Source organism: Cucumis melo, chromosome 3, assembly GCF_025177605.1.
Source record: "Cucumis melo cultivar AY chromosome 3, USDA_Cmelo_AY_1.0, whole genome shotgun sequence".
Taxonomy (NCBI): domain Eukaryota; kingdom Viridiplantae; phylum Streptophyta; class Magnoliopsida; order Cucurbitales; family Cucurbitaceae; genus Cucumis; species Cucumis melo.
In genome coordinates this window covers 30,278,468-30,295,494 of record NC_066859.1, presented here as the reverse complement: position 1 = coordinate 30,295,494, position 17,027 = coordinate 30,278,468, and the positions used below count along the sequence as shown (strand labels likewise).

Sequence of the window (17,027 nt, the reverse complement as noted above, 5' to 3'; positions counted from 1 at the left end):
TAGAAATAATTATGGGCCTGGCTGTAGCCCAATCGTACTTGGATTACGGGCCGTTCAAGAAGCGACGGTTGGCAGAGTGTAGGCCCAAAACTTCGTGATTATTCCTCTGCCTCTGCTTTGCGAACTTCACTTCCCAACAACTTTTTCCTATGAAATTTTATTTGACAAATTCTCTACTTTTTTTCTTCCCAAAACGATTCGTTTTTTGTGGCTACAGATATTTGGCGTAGAACAAGTAGTTATTGACTTGCCAATAAACATTGGGAAAAACACACAGAGTAAAATCAAGACAAACCTTATCGAAAAATGAAAAGAAATTTTGTATGAAGTCGTGTATCACGTATCACCGTACGTTTGTAATGTAAGTTTAGCAAGATAGGTTAACATTAACATAGATGATTCATACGAAAGTTTGTAGTATGCGACAATGATTGAGTCAAATTACAAAAACCAAAATTAATTTTCTTTTATTAGATTTTTGCAATGGTTGGAACATGAGTTTTATTGAAACTAAAAAACATTGAACCAAACAGGAGCAATAATATTACCAAACACCAATTTAGTGTTTGTCGAATTAATGTTGCAATGTCTATCACTGCAAATTTGACACTAAAGTAAGTGGAACCACATTTTGATGGTTATACGTTATGAGTTATTTTAATTGAACACACAGAAGAACCATATTCATAAATTATTTAAACCAATCCCATATTGGATTTTGTTGATAGAATATTTTGAACCGCAACATCTAACATCGATGTGACAACAACGACAAGTTTATAACGTGGAGGAAATAAAACCTGCAAAACAAAGAAAAATAGGTCTAATACCAAGATGAAAAATAAGTCTTAACTTTTTAGGTACACCTCATAAAAGTATCATAATATACTTGCAAAAAGAATATACTCTTTTCTCATATAATAAGAATTAAATGAATCTTTCATATTCTTAATAAGTTAAAGTAAGATCTTATTTTATCTTTTATTGACTCACGACTTATTCCGTCATGTCCATATTCACCCGTAACATATATAAATGTTAAATTTTATCTCTAATACGTATAAACATTATATATGACATGGGAATATTATTTAGAAAAATTACGAAAATGTCAAATAAATCTATAAATTAGAACCATAACACTAAGAAAAATAAATGATTAAATAAATAAGTGAAATAAATTTTTTAACCTAAAAGGATATTAAGATTTGTTTAGGACAAAATATCGGGAGTGGAGTGGAGACATAGACAGCGGCAGATGGATGATGGTATAAATATAAATTCCCTACGCCAAAGCAGTGGTCATTTATTGAAAGGAAACCCATCCTCTTTCTCGCCGTCCCCCACTTTTCTCTTCTTTTAGGGTTTCTCTCTCAAACTCAACACAATGGCTGACGAAGCCCAGTATTCATCGGCTAATGATACTCCTTCCAACAAGCGCAAGTACGACGACCAACCTCCACCCCGCCGCCCAACTGGCTTTTCCGGCCCCATCACTTCCCCTTCCTCCGATTCCGCTCCCTCCTACAACAACGTCCCACCTCCTATGGATGAGATCCAGCTCGCTAAGCAGCGTGCTCAGGAGATTGCCTCTCGCTTGATTATCTCCAGCGGTGGCGTTGGGGCCGGTGCTGGACCGGGCGTTGGAGCAGATGTCAAACGTCCGAGGGTTGAGAACGGCGGCGGGTATGATTCCTACGACAAGGGTTTTAGTTCCGGTCCAGGTGATTATTATCTTGATTTTTTTAATTTCATGGTCTTGCGTGTTTGTCGAAAGTGTATTGATTTTCTCACGGCTTAGTGAGCTTAAAATGAGCCAGGTCTTGTATATGGGAAGAAAATAAGTGGGAACACTCGGAGAAAATCTTGTGGAGTGCTAGTTATATATGTCTTGTTCACAGGGAGTGGCGTGTGTATAAAAAGGGCCCATGATTTTCTTGAATTGGCGTGCACTTTCTTTTAATGCATTTGGATTAGCCCATATATAGGGGGATTAAATGAAGGCTTCTGGATTTCAGTTTAGTGGTTTAGATAGAGCTCTCTATCCGTTATCAGAATACCTATGTATATCTCGTTCTTGATTATTTTCCATGTTCTTTTACCCTTGTTTCCTGTAGTAACAACTTTAAAATGTGCTGGTAATGTATTACGGTTTAAAAACAAGAATTGTGTACATGTTTGGATGCTCATTGGTGATATTGATTTGTGTGGATGCAGACCTGAAGCCTCACATGTCAAATTCAGCCCCTTCCGCAATACCTATTTCCTATGGTTTCCAAGGGTCAAGCAAGAAAATTGAAATTCCAAATGGGAGGGTAGGCGTAATTATTGGTAAAGGTGGTGAGACCATCAAGTACCTTCAGCTCCAGTCTGGGGCAAAAATACAAGTTACTCGTGACATGGACGCAGATCCCAACTCTACTACCCGGATGGTTGAGCTAATGGGCACCCCTGATCAAATTGCTAAGGCTGAGCAGCTGATAAATGATGTTCTTTCTGAGGTTGGTCTTCTCTTAATTTTGGAATTTCATGGTGTGCCTTTGGGAGCTGCATCAGTATAAGTTTGTGGTTTATAACATTGGCATGCCATGTAGTAATACATTGATTTGGATAATGGGTTGACTATCCCCTTTACAAGTTTTAAACTTTTAACTTTATTTATGGGACATTCAATGCAAAATATGATTGTAGTTGAAGATAAGGCTTTTTAACTTGGCTTGAAAATGTGTGTGTCTCATAAAATTTATCATTTAAAACAGGCTGAATCTGGCGGTTCTGGCATAGTATCACGAAGACTAACAGGCCCTTCAGGATCTGAGCAGTTTGTTATGAAAATTCCTAATAATAAGGTTCTCTAAACATTTTGTTTTCCGGAATTTCCAAGTATTGCTTGTCTATCTTGAGAACATTTCTGTTCTTCTTTTGTACTTCTGATTCTTAAAATATTATTTTTTCTAGGTTGGCTTGGTTATTGGTAAGGGTGGTGAAACAATCAAAAGTATGCAAGCTAGGACTGGAGCACGTATCCAGGTCTGTTCTCTCTTTATGTTGATAGATATTTTATATATATATTTCATGCGCCTTTTAGAAGGCTTCCCAAAGTTTACTTCCGTTCTTTTTAATTTCAATTGTGCAACTAATTTTCACTTTCTCTGGTCTTGTAACATAGAACATTGTCTTGAATTTTGATTATATGGCAATGCCTACTCTTCTTTTCTGCAGGTGATACCATTGCACTTACCCCCTGGGGACACTTCTACAGAAAGAACCTTACAGATTGATGGTTCAAGTGAACAGATTGAGTCAGCAAAACAGTTGGTTAATGAAGTTATCAGCGAGGTGCGTTTGCTGATTTGGGTTACATTTTTATTTTGCCTTGTTGTAGTTGGAATTAATACCTGGTTAACACCTACTTCCTTTTTTTTTTGTGTTTATAATGATCTTCCTGCTTGGCTTTGGTTATTTTTTATATAACTGTTGATGCAACTGTTCCATCTTATTCTAAAACTGTTTTAGTTCTTTTCTCATAAAAAAACTCTAGTTTTATAAAATTTATGGATATTTAGGGTTCTGCCTCAACACCAAGGTCAGCATTAAACACGTCGTGTTGATTGGATGTTGACTTATTTGCTTTCCTTGTTTACTTTATGCTGTGATATGGGAGGGATCTGGTATCATTGGCTTAAATTATACCTCCAGTTTTATTTAGAAAATGATATCTGCTTCTTGTTCTTGTTCTTGTTCCTTCTATTTTTGGTATTATGTTTCCCTTTGAAATTATGTTCACGTACACATTCTTGTTACCCTGTTTTACTTGTTATAATTTTGTATTCTAATCATTCTACAACATTATACTGGTTTTATTTTTTGGGAGGAAATAGTTGAGAAAAAATTCCCGTTTTTATGTGGTTCTGTTGGACAACTGGAGTCAACAAGAAATTGATTTATTTTTTTCTTCACTAATGGTACTTCCTGGCTCTTCTTAATTTTACTCTACTAGTGTACTGGATCTTCTACGACTTCTGGCTTAAACATATGGTTTTCTCATTCCTTTAACGACTATTAATCTGCTGCTGTGTCTGCAAGTCTGCAAAATCCTTTTATTGCTAATGCTAATGCACTAATGCTCTGCTAATATGCATTAGCATTTTGACTACAGTAGGAAGGCTTGTTCACTCACTGTGCTCAATACTTTCGTCTTTGAGGGGGGTCTCTTTGTAGGTCTATGGAATCAAATGCTGCTTTGTGGTTCCACTCAAGGAATTAGAAACATTGGAATATTTCAGCCTGTTATACTTTTAGATCTCTTATAGATTGAGACAGCTTTTAGGTCTTTTACCCCTAATCGATCTGGATTTGTTATTATATCTGCAATTGTTTATTCTATATATCCATTAATGCAGAGATGGAGGACATAAGGTTCTGGGTTTGGAAAGAGGTGAAATTATTTTACAGATTAAACTGCTTGGTAATTTTTTGAAGAGTGATTATTGTATCAGAAAGATTCCCATTGGTGATATGCTGGCTCCTTTGGATATTTCAGTTTATCAGTCAAATATTACTCTTATTAGGTTGTTAAGGTTATATGATATCTCTCCTATTTAAGATGTTATCGGCCCATTTGGTATTATTCTTGGTTTTATATCTAAGTGTTGTATTATTGGGATTTTGGCCTGTTCAACCGTCACATGTGCTTATTAATTATGTATCCTGCAACTGATATTGTTATTGGGAACTATTGTAGGGTTAGGGTTATTGGACCATTAGTGACACCAACATGGAATCCTTTATGTTGGTGTTCTCTCAGCATTGCTCTGGTATGGTTCTGAATCCCATATTATAATGATATAAAGTGATGATGTGGAGAGAAGTTGCAGGTTTATCTGTTGGATATTCAAGGTCTTTAGTAAAATTTGAAAAGTCACCTTACCATTCTGTCATTCTTTTTCTGGTGGTTTACTTTGATTTGGGAGAGTTTCATCTTTTAGTCTATAAATTATTCATTTCTTAATTGTCTATTTACTGTGCGTACCATTTGTGAAATTATTTTAGTATAATATAGGCATGCGGGTTAATTTGTTGGATAAACGTGCTATGATGTATTTTTGGTACTTCCATATTTTAGTGTCAACATCACCTGATTGTTCAGTGAGTTCGCTTATGATGGATATTCCAGAAAGTTCTTTAGACTCCTGTCTTGGTTTAATTATTTATTATTATATGTTTTTCACCAAAAAGATGAATTCTCTAATTATTAATTGTTTTCAATTGTTTTTTACTTAAATAACATTTTCTTGTAATTGAAGAATATTTTCTTGTTTCAATCTTTATGAGTTATCTTTAGTTACTTTGGAGATTATGGATCGTTTCCTACAAAGGTCTGTATATATTGTCAATGTCTTCTTTCTCATCGTCCAAATTGCTCTTCAGCTTTTTTGGAAGTATTTTCTTTTCAATAATTTGCAATTAAATTCTTTGGACTATAAAATATTTTTCACTTCATATATTGGTGTCTGAAGATAGTTTTAGTTTAGTTTTAGCTTGATATCCAGCTAATTGATTATTCTATAAAAGATTTAATAATTGGGGAAGACATTGCTTTTGTTTTGCTTTGCTATGAACTTCTTTGCCTTTTGGGGCAATTAAGTTCATATATTCTGTTCTGTAAAAGCTTTTGTAGTCGTCTGGTTCTCTTTGCACCCATTCACTTCGAATAGGGAGAGGTTGAGCTTCTGCTGGAGTAACTCAATAACTCATCATCCAGTACGGTATGTTGGTGTTTTATACTCTTCCTAATGCAGTATAAGCTCCTTTAATCCCTCTACAAAACATACTGACTATGGTTTTCTTTTTGCATATCCTTGATTTCAGATTTGGCATTTTCTTTCCATTTACGCATATGATTGTTGTGCTTTCCTCGTCTTACCATGCCCTATGTTGATTTCTTACGTTAATTGAGAAAGATTCACCTTTGTTTTCATTTTCATGTTTTTTCTCCCAGAATCGTGCGAGAAATTCAGGTATGTCAGGTGGGTATAACCAGCAAGGTTATCAAGCTCGACCCCCTTCAAGTTGGGGTCCTCCTGGGGCTCCACCAATGCAGCAGCCTAATTATGGCTATGGACAACAAGGTGGATACTCTGCTCCTTCGTCTCAGTATAACATGTCACAACCTCCTTATCAGGGTTATTCCCAACCAGCATCTGGTGGATATGCTTCCAATTGGGACCAGTCTACCATTCCGCCAAATCAACCTGCTACTCAAGGAAGTGGTTATGATTACTACGGTCAACAGGCTCCACAGCAACAACAGGCAGCCGGAGGTCCTGGTGCTACTGGAGACAACAGTGGTTATAGTTATGGTCAACCACCAGCCTCTACTTATAATCAACAGGGTTATTCTCAAGATGGCTATGGTGGTAATTACCATGCGCCTCAGTCTAGTTATGGTCAACCACCTACATATGATCAACAAGGTTATAGTTCTACCACAAACTATGGTAATGTGGCTAATGCCGCTCAAGATGGGCTCAATTCATATGGCTCTCAAGGGGACTCATCCCAGACGGTCCCTCCTGCTGCACAACCCTCTTCAGTGGGCCAGCAAGGTTATAGTGCAAATCAACAGCCCAGCCCTAACCCAGGGAGTTACCCTCCACCAAGTCAGTCGGGGTATGGAATGACCGCACCTTCCCAAACTGGCTATGGAAATCAACCTGCTGCTCAGACTGCTTATGGGGCTGCTTATGGAGCACCTCAGACTCAGAAACAACCTACAAATCCTCCAGCCTATGGTCAAAGCACTCAGTCACCGAGCACACCTAGTGGCTATGGGCAACCTGCTGGATTGCCGTCTGGATACTCAAGTTCTCAGCCACCTGCATCCGGGTACACTCAACCAGATTCTGCTTCTCAACGTGCTCCACCATCCAGTTATGGTACTGCAGCTCAGCCAGGGTTTGCGCCACCTCCATATGGTGGTGTTCCTCCAACAAATCAGTCAGCTTATGGGCAAGCTCCCCCACCTTATGGCGGCTCTTATGGTGCTGGTTACCCTCAGCCCCAATATTCATCAGAAGGTAATGCAGGTGGTGCTGCTCGTGGGGGCTATGATTCTGCGTCGGCTGCTCAGGCAGCTCCCCAAAGTGGGGTTGCAAAAGCATCACCAAAAAGTTGATATTATTGTATGTGGTTGTTTAGGTGTGTATGTTGCGGAGAACGGTTAGGTTTGTTGCTATGGTTTTTATTAGACAGGTAGTTTTATGAGACCTCATTAATGCCCGAATTCTTTACTGTACTTTGTTTTGCTATGGTTAAAACGGTTCTGGAGTTTTGTCTCTCTTGCACAAAACACATTGTTTCTCTACAGGCGTGGGGTCTCCTTGATGATTTTGCTTTTTGATTGTGGCATGGGTGATTATAAGATCGTTTAGGATTATATTGTAACTTTAAACTACGGAAACAGTAAAATAGCGTTTATTAAATAAGATTTTGAATTTGAAAATTTCTTATTTTAATTGTAACAACCTATACAAACTTATAATAAAATAACACAAAAAACATCTTGTTTGTTATAGATTAATTTTTAAATATGAAACAGTTATATTTTTTTTCAAAAAATTAATAAGATATACCTTCTCCTAAAAGAATTGATGCATTGTAATATTGTTATTGATATATTGTAATAGTAAAGCTGAATAGAAAAACACAGAAGTATAAATGGAAAAACGGAAAAATGTGTATGGCAGGTAAATTTCTATCTCTTTTCAGGTAAATTTACGTCGAACCCAGAACCCAAAACCAAAAAAAAGTCGATCCCTCCCTCTATCCTAGATTCTTGTATAGTTTAAAGGAAATTATTCCTAAACGCCATAAATGCTTTGGGTGATAGTAACAAGATGAAGGCAAGGACCGAACCAAATAACAATTTGATAGCATATCGGAGAGGATCACGATCATCTGCATCTGTCGAGCTTGTGTGGGGTGACAATGCCATTGCAGATGGAAGGGCTTCAATTACTGCATCAGCTAAATCTGAAATGAACGTAGAATTGCAGTTGAGGGCGGGCACACGGCCCCAGTTTTCGATCCCAGATTCAAGTGCCAAGTGCTTGTACTCCATATCTATCTCCTCAAGAGTCTCAATGTGCTCACTCACAAAGCTGGGAAGAGAGTAAAATTATTATAAACAAAACACCACCAATACAGAAGAATATCGAACTTCACTCAACACACTTAACCTCCTCCCGGTCTTTCAAAACAAGTAAAACAATTTGTAAATCCGTTCAAACAGCATACTGCTTATAACCCGTTGATTGCTTTAATTTTGAAGAAAAACCACGTAAACAGCCAATCCATTGGGATGAAGTACAAAGTTGAGGAACGACCAAGAAAGCCCAAAAATATTCAAAGCACTTTGGGCCTAAGGTTCTCCATCATTAACATTAGCATAAGAAGTTTGAAATATATAATTGTCACATGACTTAGTCTCCATTAATGTTCACTCTAAGATCATTATGAGAACCAAGATGATGAGAAGGCAATAATAGGATCCCCTAGAATTGTGAAACTACAAGGAACCAAAAACCAAATGATCAAATTAACAGTTCGACCTTTTATGGTTTATGAACAAGCCATACCTCACGGGAACGGCTAGGAGACTCTTAATACCCTTCTGGCCAAGCTCAACAAGAACTTCATCTGTGTATGGCTTCAGCCATTGTACAGGTCCAACACGGCTCTGAACATGCAACACGTAAACAAGAATAAAAAACCATGTGGATGTACTTAGGAAACCATGAAATAAAATGATAAAACATCTGAATAATAGTTGTGGCTCAACATGTTAAAGAGAAAGATAGGAAACCATGCCAAGCTTCAAATTTATTACTAACCTGGTATGCAAGAGTATGCTCATTTCCAATTCCTCTGGCTTTCAGCTCTTGCATGATTAGGTAAATGCACTCTTCCATTTCATCTTTGTAGGGATCTCCAGCATTCTCAACATAACTGACGGGAACCCCATGTGCACTAAAGAAAATCATGACCTAAGGCGCAAATGATGCTATATTAAGAACTAATTGACTTGGACATCCATTGCTGCATAATAATAAAGCATCTCCCTAAAATAAGTTTCAGCAAAAATTAAGTACCTCTTGAGGATTGGAAAAATTCTTCAGCTCTGCCTGAATCAAGTCAGCCATTGACCTAATATACCCCTCCCGTTGGTACCAGGACTTTATAATTGAAACAGGCAATGATGAGAGATATGCATCTTCCCTGATAAACGACTCATAGTCAATAAGTTAAGTTGGTAGCAGTAATTTTTTTAATAATAACAATAAAATCAAAATATTATAATACTAGACACGATCATCACCTGAACATCTTCTGGAGAACACGAATACTAGACCCAGTCGTAGAAATAGAGTACTGTGGATACAATGGCAGTACCACAAGTCTTGTTATCCCATCCCTCTTAATCTGCCAGACAGCAAAAGGAACTACCAATATTTAACTTCGTTTCAAACAACAATGCTTCAAATACATAGCAAAAATTTGAGGTACAGGCATTTTAGGAAATCCCGTGGTTGGTAGTAAATATAAAATTCTTCCCTCCATTTGAACTAGAAGGCAAGGGGAATAAAAAAAAAAAAACATAGAACGTACTTGCTGAATTGCTTCCTCTGTGAAAGGGTACCAATAGCGCATTCCCACGTAGACATTAGCAGACATGTTTTTCTCCTCCAAAGCCATTTTAAGCGCTTGTGCCTGCAACAAGTATTCACAAATTATAAATATTTGAACGTTTGTCTTATACCCAACTGGGATATACCATGAAGAACAAGTAGAAGGAAATAAGAGAGGTCAATCAACCTGCTCATCAGTGATTTTACGCAAAGGTGAGCCACCTCCTATTGAAGCATACCCTTCTTTGCTTTTGGGAGCACGGTACGTAGATATTAATTTTGCCAATGGCTCTTGGAGGAAACGGAACAACCTTGGGAGTCGGATAATATCCTATGTAACATGAAAAGAAGTAAGAACTGAGAACTATTGGCATGTTAAGTTGTTGTTAAGACTAGTTGCATAAATTAACTAAGATACCGGATCTGCAAATAGATTGTACAGAAATGGCTGAACATCATCAAGCGTTTCCGGCCCTCCAAGATTCAAGAGCAGAACTCCAACCTTGTCATCCACTGCCTGAGATTGAGATTCTATAGCAAATTCACCAACGGTGAAAGTTCCTACTGAGCAACATGCTTGTCCCAGACGACTTTTCTTCTCAATGGGGCCCGAAAGATGTAACCCCTGAATCACATCTCTGTGACCATTGGAGCTAGAACAAGAAACCACTAATCCTGTAGACCTATCATGAACTTGCAAATTTCCAGACGATTTGCAAGAGAAGGCCACGCCAGATTTCGGCAAAGAGCATAACCTGAAAACAGGAAAATATACAATAAATTCCTAACTTCGACAATATAACACCTAAAACCCCCTTAGAAAATCAGTCACTGCCATGGCATCCTCGATACAATAAAATAACTAAGAAACTTCCTTCCCGTCAACTCCAGCTACTATAATCCACAATCACATAACCTCACATTGATCGAACTAAAAAGACTGATTCCAAGTATACAACACAGGGTGACTTCATCCAATAATCAACATAAAGTTCAAAGGGGGGCGAAATTTTAAAAGGGTACAAACGATATAAACCAAAATCCAGTTTCCAAAGCAACAATAAAAGGTCGGTTAAGAATCTGATAAGGAATATAAAGCAGAAGTGATATACAAAAGAACTTACGATGAAATTCTTTTATCCGAATTGAGGGTATTGGTGGAACCGTGAAGCTTGATATTGGAGAGGGCGAGAGAGGAAGAGGCGGCGTCCATGGAGTCGAAAATTGGAAGAACAGTGATCTAAATCCAAAACCCCAGAGAAAGTCGAGTATAGAAATGAGTGAGGAAGAATGGATTCGTCGATTATAAAATTCGAGAAATGGGAAAGGGGGAATCGGAAGGAGGAAGAATGGTAGAGAAGTCAAAGTTGGGGGAGGGAAGGATCCGGGAAATGGAAGCGCCAACCACTCTCTCAACCATTATGTATTCAAAGTTTGTTTTCGTGTTGAAGACTCAACGCATCTACGTGTGGGCCGTACTCCAAAGTTTGTTTAATTTTTTAAAATTTTGATCCTTATAAATTTTAAAAAATAAAATTTAATTTCCATATTTAAAAATTAAAAGTTAGGATTGTGTTGGTCATGTGTTTGCATAAAACAAGTTTGAATCTATCGTTTGATGAACTATTTATGGTCCATCATGAGATTATAAGATTGATTTTCTAACTTCATGACATTGAGAGTAAATTCTAGGGTTTTATGCTCAAAATATTAGTAGCTACAACAAATAATAATAAAAAATAAAAATTTTACCCAAGCTTATTAATGCTACATACCACTATTAAAAATTTATCGATAGTATCTAAAGTTTATCACATTTAAATTTCTAAAAGAAAAACAAGTTCGAAGAATATTCGAATTTAGTTTACTATTAGGGATTTATTGCACCTAGTGTTCATTTGTTACGTACCCATCTTTCTTTTATTTTATTTTTTTGAGTATTTACATGTGTATTATCGAGTAAGTGAAAAAACTTCAACAATACTGGTCTAAATTTGTATCAAAGGAATATAGGCATTTTTGGTACTCACTAAATAATATATTTGTTCTAAGTGGTTGTTCGATCCTTATCTAAATTACAAAAAAAGAAAGAAAAGAATAAATTGAAACATTCAACTATTCTCCTAAAATTAACTCAATTCCTTCTTTTCACCCTTGTAAAATGTCAAACGTGGAATGAAATATTATTCATTATGATCCAAAGATAGTTTCATCACTGGACAATTATAAACATGGCTCCTCAATTAAGTAGAAAAGCAAGCAAGGACGTTCGATAGTTGATACATCTAATTTGAATATTAGTACAGAAAGAACTAAAGGTGTCTAGTGTCTTATAGCGTAGATCACCATTGATAGCAATTGCTTATAGGAAGATCATCCTATGTTGAAAATAGATTATCGTTCTAGATATGAAAAGAACCTGTTAATAAAAGCAATCCGTATTTGATATGAAATTTTATCTTGTCTTTATCTGACGGGTTAGAGATTTTTTTTCTTTAATGAAAATTTTGTATACATAAGCAACCATTAAAATTGACGTAGAAATTTTGAAATCTTACAAAAGATTTAATTTAAGTTGAATGCAAAATTAAACGAGGGGCAGAGATGAGGGAACCATCCCCGCCCCGGCCCATGAACCTCCATCAAATGAACACAGAAGTTTTCCAATTCAATCCGATTTCTACATTTTTTCCCCACTCTTTTCCTTTATTAGTTTTAGTTGAATGAGCTTTGCTTCTCTATTCTGAAATCCTCACATATTCCAACCTAAAAATGACCAACTTCAACTTCATTTGGGAAAATGGGGAATAAACATGTTCTTTTCAAATATAGAGAAAACAAAAGGCAACAAAACTGGCTGATGAAACTACAAATCATTGATTTTAGTGTAAATTTGATTGGTTGGAGCATTAAGCAGATGTGAAACTTGTCTCAACAGTCCCAACACTACTTGGTCAAATTCCAAATTTCCAATCAACATCGAAGTCCCTCTTTCCAAGAAACTAATGAGATTCTCCACTTACTACACAAAAAGAAGGGCAGGAAGGAAATTCATGTAAATGTAACTCAAAATAGTTAACAGAGTCAGGATCCAGTAGAGATGATACAGACGAAATATTTTAGAAAGAAGGATACTGATTATTTCTTCATTCGACATGTGAAAATCCAGCACCACCTTCAGCTCGAGTCCTGTCCATGGGCACAAGCTTAGTCATTTAGGGGACTGATAGGTACAAAAGAAAGATGAGAACAAAAATAACAAAGAACAAGACAGTCAAAAGTGAGCTAGCTCAATGGTGATTAAAATTTAAAATATACTCATTTAGGTTAGAGGTTCAAATTTCCACACCCCATATTTTATACTAATTAGCAAACGGAACTTTCATTGACAAATTGAAAAAGATAAACTCTGGAACGAGCAATGGATAAGAAACTGTTAATAGCTCAATTCAGGGGCATGCTCGAATAAGTTGAGTAGACGTATGTAGTCAAAACATGAGGACAATAATTTGAGAGTAACTATAAACAAAAAGCTGCATTAGGAGAATGTATAGCTATAACGTATGCAGTATCTTCTACCAAGGAGATTGAATTGAGTGAAAGACACTTCAGATTAATGCCTTCTTGGAGGCAAAGCACAAGTAAAATATTTTCAATACTGTCCATCAATGGAAATGGCACTTACTTGTGGTCAGAAGGATTTGGCGTGATTTCATAGACAATTGTTGCAACGACATCTCTCTTTAGCTGTTGATTAAAATGAAGATATTTAGTTACTTAAACCAACAAAATCATCAACTGATCCTTAGCCACAACTTTACCTGCGTGGCTTCACCTTTCAACCCAATGTAGTGTATCTGAGTCGTGTCACCACCATAATTATCAGGAAAATGCAAGGTGAGATTTCCCACACCTTGAAATTTGGAATATCTGATTATGTATATAAACTAGCTGTCAAAAAATAATTGTAATCTAACATTGAATATAATTCACAGGCTGGATATTTATAAGGGGAAGGATAATGCTCAACTTTTTTTGCTATCAATTCAAACATTCAGATGATCGGAAAGATATGTTCCTCTACAAAACATCCTTACCTTGTCTGGTACTCTAATACTCCTTGCAAGTTTTCAGCCAAATCCCACTCCTAGAATAATATAAAATGCATTAAAATTACAACATATGGTTAGGCGTCAAAATTTCTCCATGAATCTCCGTCAGATATGCCAACAGGCAGTACCTGAACAGCTTGCATACTTTGAGCATCTGAGAAGTCAATACCTTCTCGGTTGATAAACCTGATTAGGAAGGATAGCTTGCGTATAAGAACAAACGCAGGGAGAGAACTAGAAGGGATAAAACTTAATATTCAAGTAGAAAAGCAAGTGTGTGAAAGTTCCAGAACATCGAACTTACACCCTCATCTTTGAAGGACTAGTACCATCTGGACCACCGATGATAGATATGCTTTTGATTTTAACATCTGATGTAAATCTATTCATAAAAAAAAAAGTGGTAATGAATTTTTAAGAAACATGGAGTAGTCCCAGAACACAAAAAGTGCACGCCATACATAAGCAATGTAGCCATCGCTGCAAAACAAAGATACGGGCACAGAAATCTTCATGAAATAATATAAATTATAATAACTAAATTGTTCTTGTGATATCTGCTTACAAAGTTTCAGACCAGCCAACAAACACATAGATTTTTAGACAAACAGTTTTCTCTTGGTAGGAACATGAAATTACGTTTCCCAGCATTATTTAATTATATACAAACATAGGTGAATTGATTGAGTACATATGGGAATTATTTAGGAAGGGCATGAATTTTACTAGAAGAATAAAAAAAATGGGGAAGTCGTGATAATTTATGTATTCAAAAAATTATTTATTTCCATATTCGCCTGAGATATATAGAAGGGAAGGTTGAGAAACTATAAATTTTATTACATTAAAATGTAAATTACGAATAACCATTACAATAACTGTACTTATTAACAAGTACATATCAATGTTAGTAAGGTATCAGGTATAGTTAGAATCCAGAAGTACAGGAACACCTACGGGATGAAAACTAGCAGTTCAGGATCACCCTCGTTGCTTTCCAAGTGATCCTGTTGTATAAAAATGAAATATATGAGGCTACTTTATCTTAGCAACCGGGTACAGGGCACTGATACACGCAGATATAAAGGTAAGGTACCCCAGATGAGTTTAACCGATGCTCCCAAGCTTTAAATACAGACTTCACACTTCCTGGAGTTGCCTCATTCAATGCTGAAACCTAAAAAAATAGCAGAACCTGTGATCATAAATAAAATTTCCACCAATTCCTTTGAGGAATAAAAGTATATTATACGCGTGGGTTCAACATGCAATCATCTACAATAAAAGTTCAAGGCTCTTCCATAAAAGTTACTCATAAGATTCAATTGATTCCGTCCACAATTATCAAGGAGGCAACCAGGTAACCATGCTTGTTAAGCTTATATGAAACATGCTATTGGCGGAAGGGGCAATTGTCATCCTTGGGTGATTTCAAGAGTAATGCATTTAAAGAATCTCCAATCTTAAGGACGAAGAAACTCAACGTCATTATATACTTCAACATATTCACTCATAATCTAACCTCTCCTATTTCTTCTAGCCTTAAAATAAACAGAAAGATTCATCAGTTTCATCAATAATTCGCCCATAGTATTCATTCCAACGTCAGCAGACAATTACTTATGCCTTAAAAGTTATGGGGAAAATCCATTAGCATTGCTAACATCTATTCATAGTTGTTCCAGTTATTGAACAACTCCAATAGAGCTTGCAAGACAAGATGGCGCTGGAAAATAATATATTTCTAAAATAGTTATCAAATTCCCTTAATAATAACCATTGATGTTCTTACTATGCGTGCTCTCTCGCATAACTCGAATATGAATAAAATGGTGGAAATATTAGCACAATCCTCTTCCAATTTCTTCCCAAATGGCTAGGATGTAAACCCAACTTGGAAAAAGGTAATGTAATTAAGATGTAACGAAAAACAACAAAGGAAGAGAACCGAAGATGGAAACAAGTGAACAATATTGCACGGACGATCAGCTACAATTGAGTTTTGTGTTCATTTGAAGTGAAAACTAAAAAAATTAACCACTAATGCACTAACTTCTACCACTAACCATGAAAATCTCCAACATCATTCCCACTAAGCCATTAGGCCACTTTCCTCCCATTTAGGACGCACTACCTAAATTAAACCCATCAACATAAATTAAAACTACTTACAAGTTAAGTTTGCAATAATTCTTAGCCTAAGAAAAACCCAATTTGCATGAGGGGGACCATAACCAAACATAGGAACAAAGATTCAGCTCATTCAGGATTATGGGCAATTTCAACTGACAGAAATTTTCTAAGCAGTGTAATTGAGAAGGAAAGTAAGAAATCATCATTCAGCTAATGGGTATGGAGATAATTAAAATCCAAAGCCTGGACAATCAAATTTCATACTGAACGATGGAAAATGATTATACGAATATGTTTGAAGTGATGCGAAGTCGTAAAATGGATTGTCAAATAAGAAAATTCGTGTGCTAGAGATAGAGACAGATTTGCACTAACTCTGGGGAGGTCTATGTGCTTGTAAAGAGACCAATCAGAAGAACAATCATGATCTTCGCAGCTGTGATCGTGTAAGCAAGCCATCTTTGAGGCTCCAGAACAATAGGCAGAATGAAGAGAGATTTCAGAGGAAAAGAGAAAGTTCGAGATGCTCAAAACGGTGCCGTTTCGTTCGTGGAGGATTGTTTTCGCTTTGATATAAAGCCATCACAAAGAAAGCATCAATTAAATTTTGTTTTTCCTTTTTAATAGCCGTGACTAAAATAAATTAATAGATCATAATTAAAGAGATTATCGAGACCAAGATTATATTTTAATGGAACAAAAAAATGAAAACTTGTATCCTTAATTATACCAAAAGACATGATTATAATGAGAAAATCGTAGAAACGGAATGAGTTTTAGTATATTATAAATTCTGACTCAAAATATTCAGTCTAAATATTACAAACTCATCTACGACGAGTCTCCAATCACCTTTTAAGATACGTGTTAAATGAACAAATTTAGGGTTATTTTGTTCTTAAAACTATTTACAGTTTCTTACAACTAGATCATGATGATCAATTCTCTTAAATGTTATCAATAATTCCATCTACTGGTGATCAATTTTAACAAGCACTTATGATGCCCAATTTTGACAGTGACTTCTTATACCAATCAATTTTGATGATACTTCATGCAACCAACTCTAATGAAAATCGTTTTTATATTTCAA

At 36.1% G+C, this 17,027-nt stretch overlaps 3 protein-coding genes across 4 annotated transcripts; 1 reads left to right on the top strand and 2 right to left on the bottom strand.

Annotated features, from left to right (window-relative positions):
- Positions 1-1,292: 1,292 nt before the first annotated feature.
- LOC103487791 (uncharacterized) lies at positions 1,293-7,366 on the top strand. 2 transcript variants are annotated; one of them, XM_051082442.1, is made up of 7 exons: positions 1,293-1,724; positions 2,218-2,501; positions 2,760-2,849; positions 2,959-3,030; positions 3,223-3,339; positions 6,002-6,131; positions 6,201-7,366. In XM_051082442.1, exons 1-7 carry the CDS (start codon positions 1,388-1,390, stop codon positions 7,175-7,177), a joined length of 2,007 nt encoding a protein of 668 aa, XP_050938399.1. In that variant the 5' UTR covers positions 1,293-1,387; the 3' UTR covers positions 7,178-7,366. The 2 variants fall into 2 exon arrangements, with proteins under 2 accessions (XP_050938399.1, XP_008444487.1); XM_008446265.3 differs by having other exon boundaries at positions 6,002-7,366.
- Positions 7,367-7,653: 287 nt separating this feature from the next.
- On the bottom strand, positions 7,654-11,133 carry LOC103487793 (ferrochelatase-2, chloroplastic). Its single transcript, XM_008446266.3, has 9 exons — positions 10,814-11,133; positions 10,108-10,444; positions 9,877-10,020; positions 9,670-9,771; positions 9,380-9,483; positions 9,153-9,279; positions 8,895-9,047; positions 8,640-8,740; positions 7,654-8,162 (listed from the first exon to the last, which is right to left on the bottom strand). The coding sequence occupies exons 1-9, from the start codon at positions 10,900-10,902 to the stop codon at positions 7,847-7,849; spliced, it is 1,473 nt and encodes a 490-aa protein (XP_008444488.1). The 5' UTR covers positions 10,903-11,133; the 3' UTR covers positions 7,654-7,846.
- Positions 11,134-12,547: 1,414 nt separating this feature from the next.
- LOC103487796 (uncharacterized) lies at positions 12,548-16,524 on the bottom strand. Its single transcript, XM_051082440.1, has 9 exons — positions 16,310-16,524; positions 14,898-14,978; positions 14,759-14,808; positions 14,106-14,183; positions 13,930-13,987; positions 13,787-13,836; positions 13,511-13,619; positions 13,375-13,436; positions 12,548-12,878 (listed from the first exon to the last, which is right to left on the bottom strand). Exons 1-9 carry the CDS (start codon positions 16,391-16,393, stop codon positions 12,836-12,838), a joined length of 615 nt encoding a protein of 204 aa, XP_050938397.1. The 5' UTR covers positions 16,394-16,524; the 3' UTR covers positions 12,548-12,835.
- Between the last annotated feature and the right edge of the window lie 503 nt (positions 16,525-17,027).

What these genes read in the sequence shown, in the direction of transcription:
- LOC103487796 (XM_051082440.1), bottom strand. Translation starts at nt 16,393, where the DNA reads ATGGCTTGCTTACACGATCACAGCTGCGAAGATCATGATTGTTCTTCT. An exon ending in AAAGTATGCAAGCTGTTCAG is followed by an intron (nt 13,837 to 13,929) that starts GTACTGCCTGTT and finishes ATATTATTCTAG; the next exon opens with GAGTGGGATTTGGCTGAAAA. An exon ending in CCAAATCCTTCTGACCACAA is followed by an intron (nt 12,879 to 13,374) that starts GTAAGTGCCATT and finishes GCCCATGGACAG; the next exon opens with GACTCGAGCTGAAGGTGGTG.
- LOC103487791 (XM_008446265.3), top strand. Translation starts at nt 1,388, where the DNA reads ATGGCTGACGAAGCCCAGTATTCATCGGCTAATGATACTCCTTCCAAC. An exon ending in GGACTGGAGCACGTATCCAG is followed by an intron (nt 3,031 to 3,222) that starts GTCTGTTCTCTC and finishes TCTTTTCTGCAG; the next exon opens with GTGATACCATTGCACTTACC. An exon ending in TTAATGAAGTTATCAGCGAG is followed by an intron (nt 3,340 to 6,001) that starts GTGCGTTTGCTG and finishes TTTTTCTCCCAG; the next exon opens with AATCGTGCGAGAAATTCAGG.
- LOC103487793 (XM_008446266.3), bottom strand. Translation starts at nt 10,902, where the DNA reads ATGGACGCCGCCTCTTCCTCTCTCGCCCTCTCCAATATCAAGCTTCAC. An exon ending in CAGAGGAAGCAATTCAGCAA is followed by an intron (nt 9,484 to 9,669) that starts GTACGTTCTATG and finishes GCTGTCTGGCAG; the next exon opens with ATTAAGAGGGATGGGATAAC. An exon ending in CTCCTAGCCGTTCCCGTGAG is followed by an intron (nt 8,163 to 8,639) that starts GTATGGCTTGTT and finishes CTCTCTTCCCAG; the next exon opens with CTTTGTGAGTGAGCACATTG.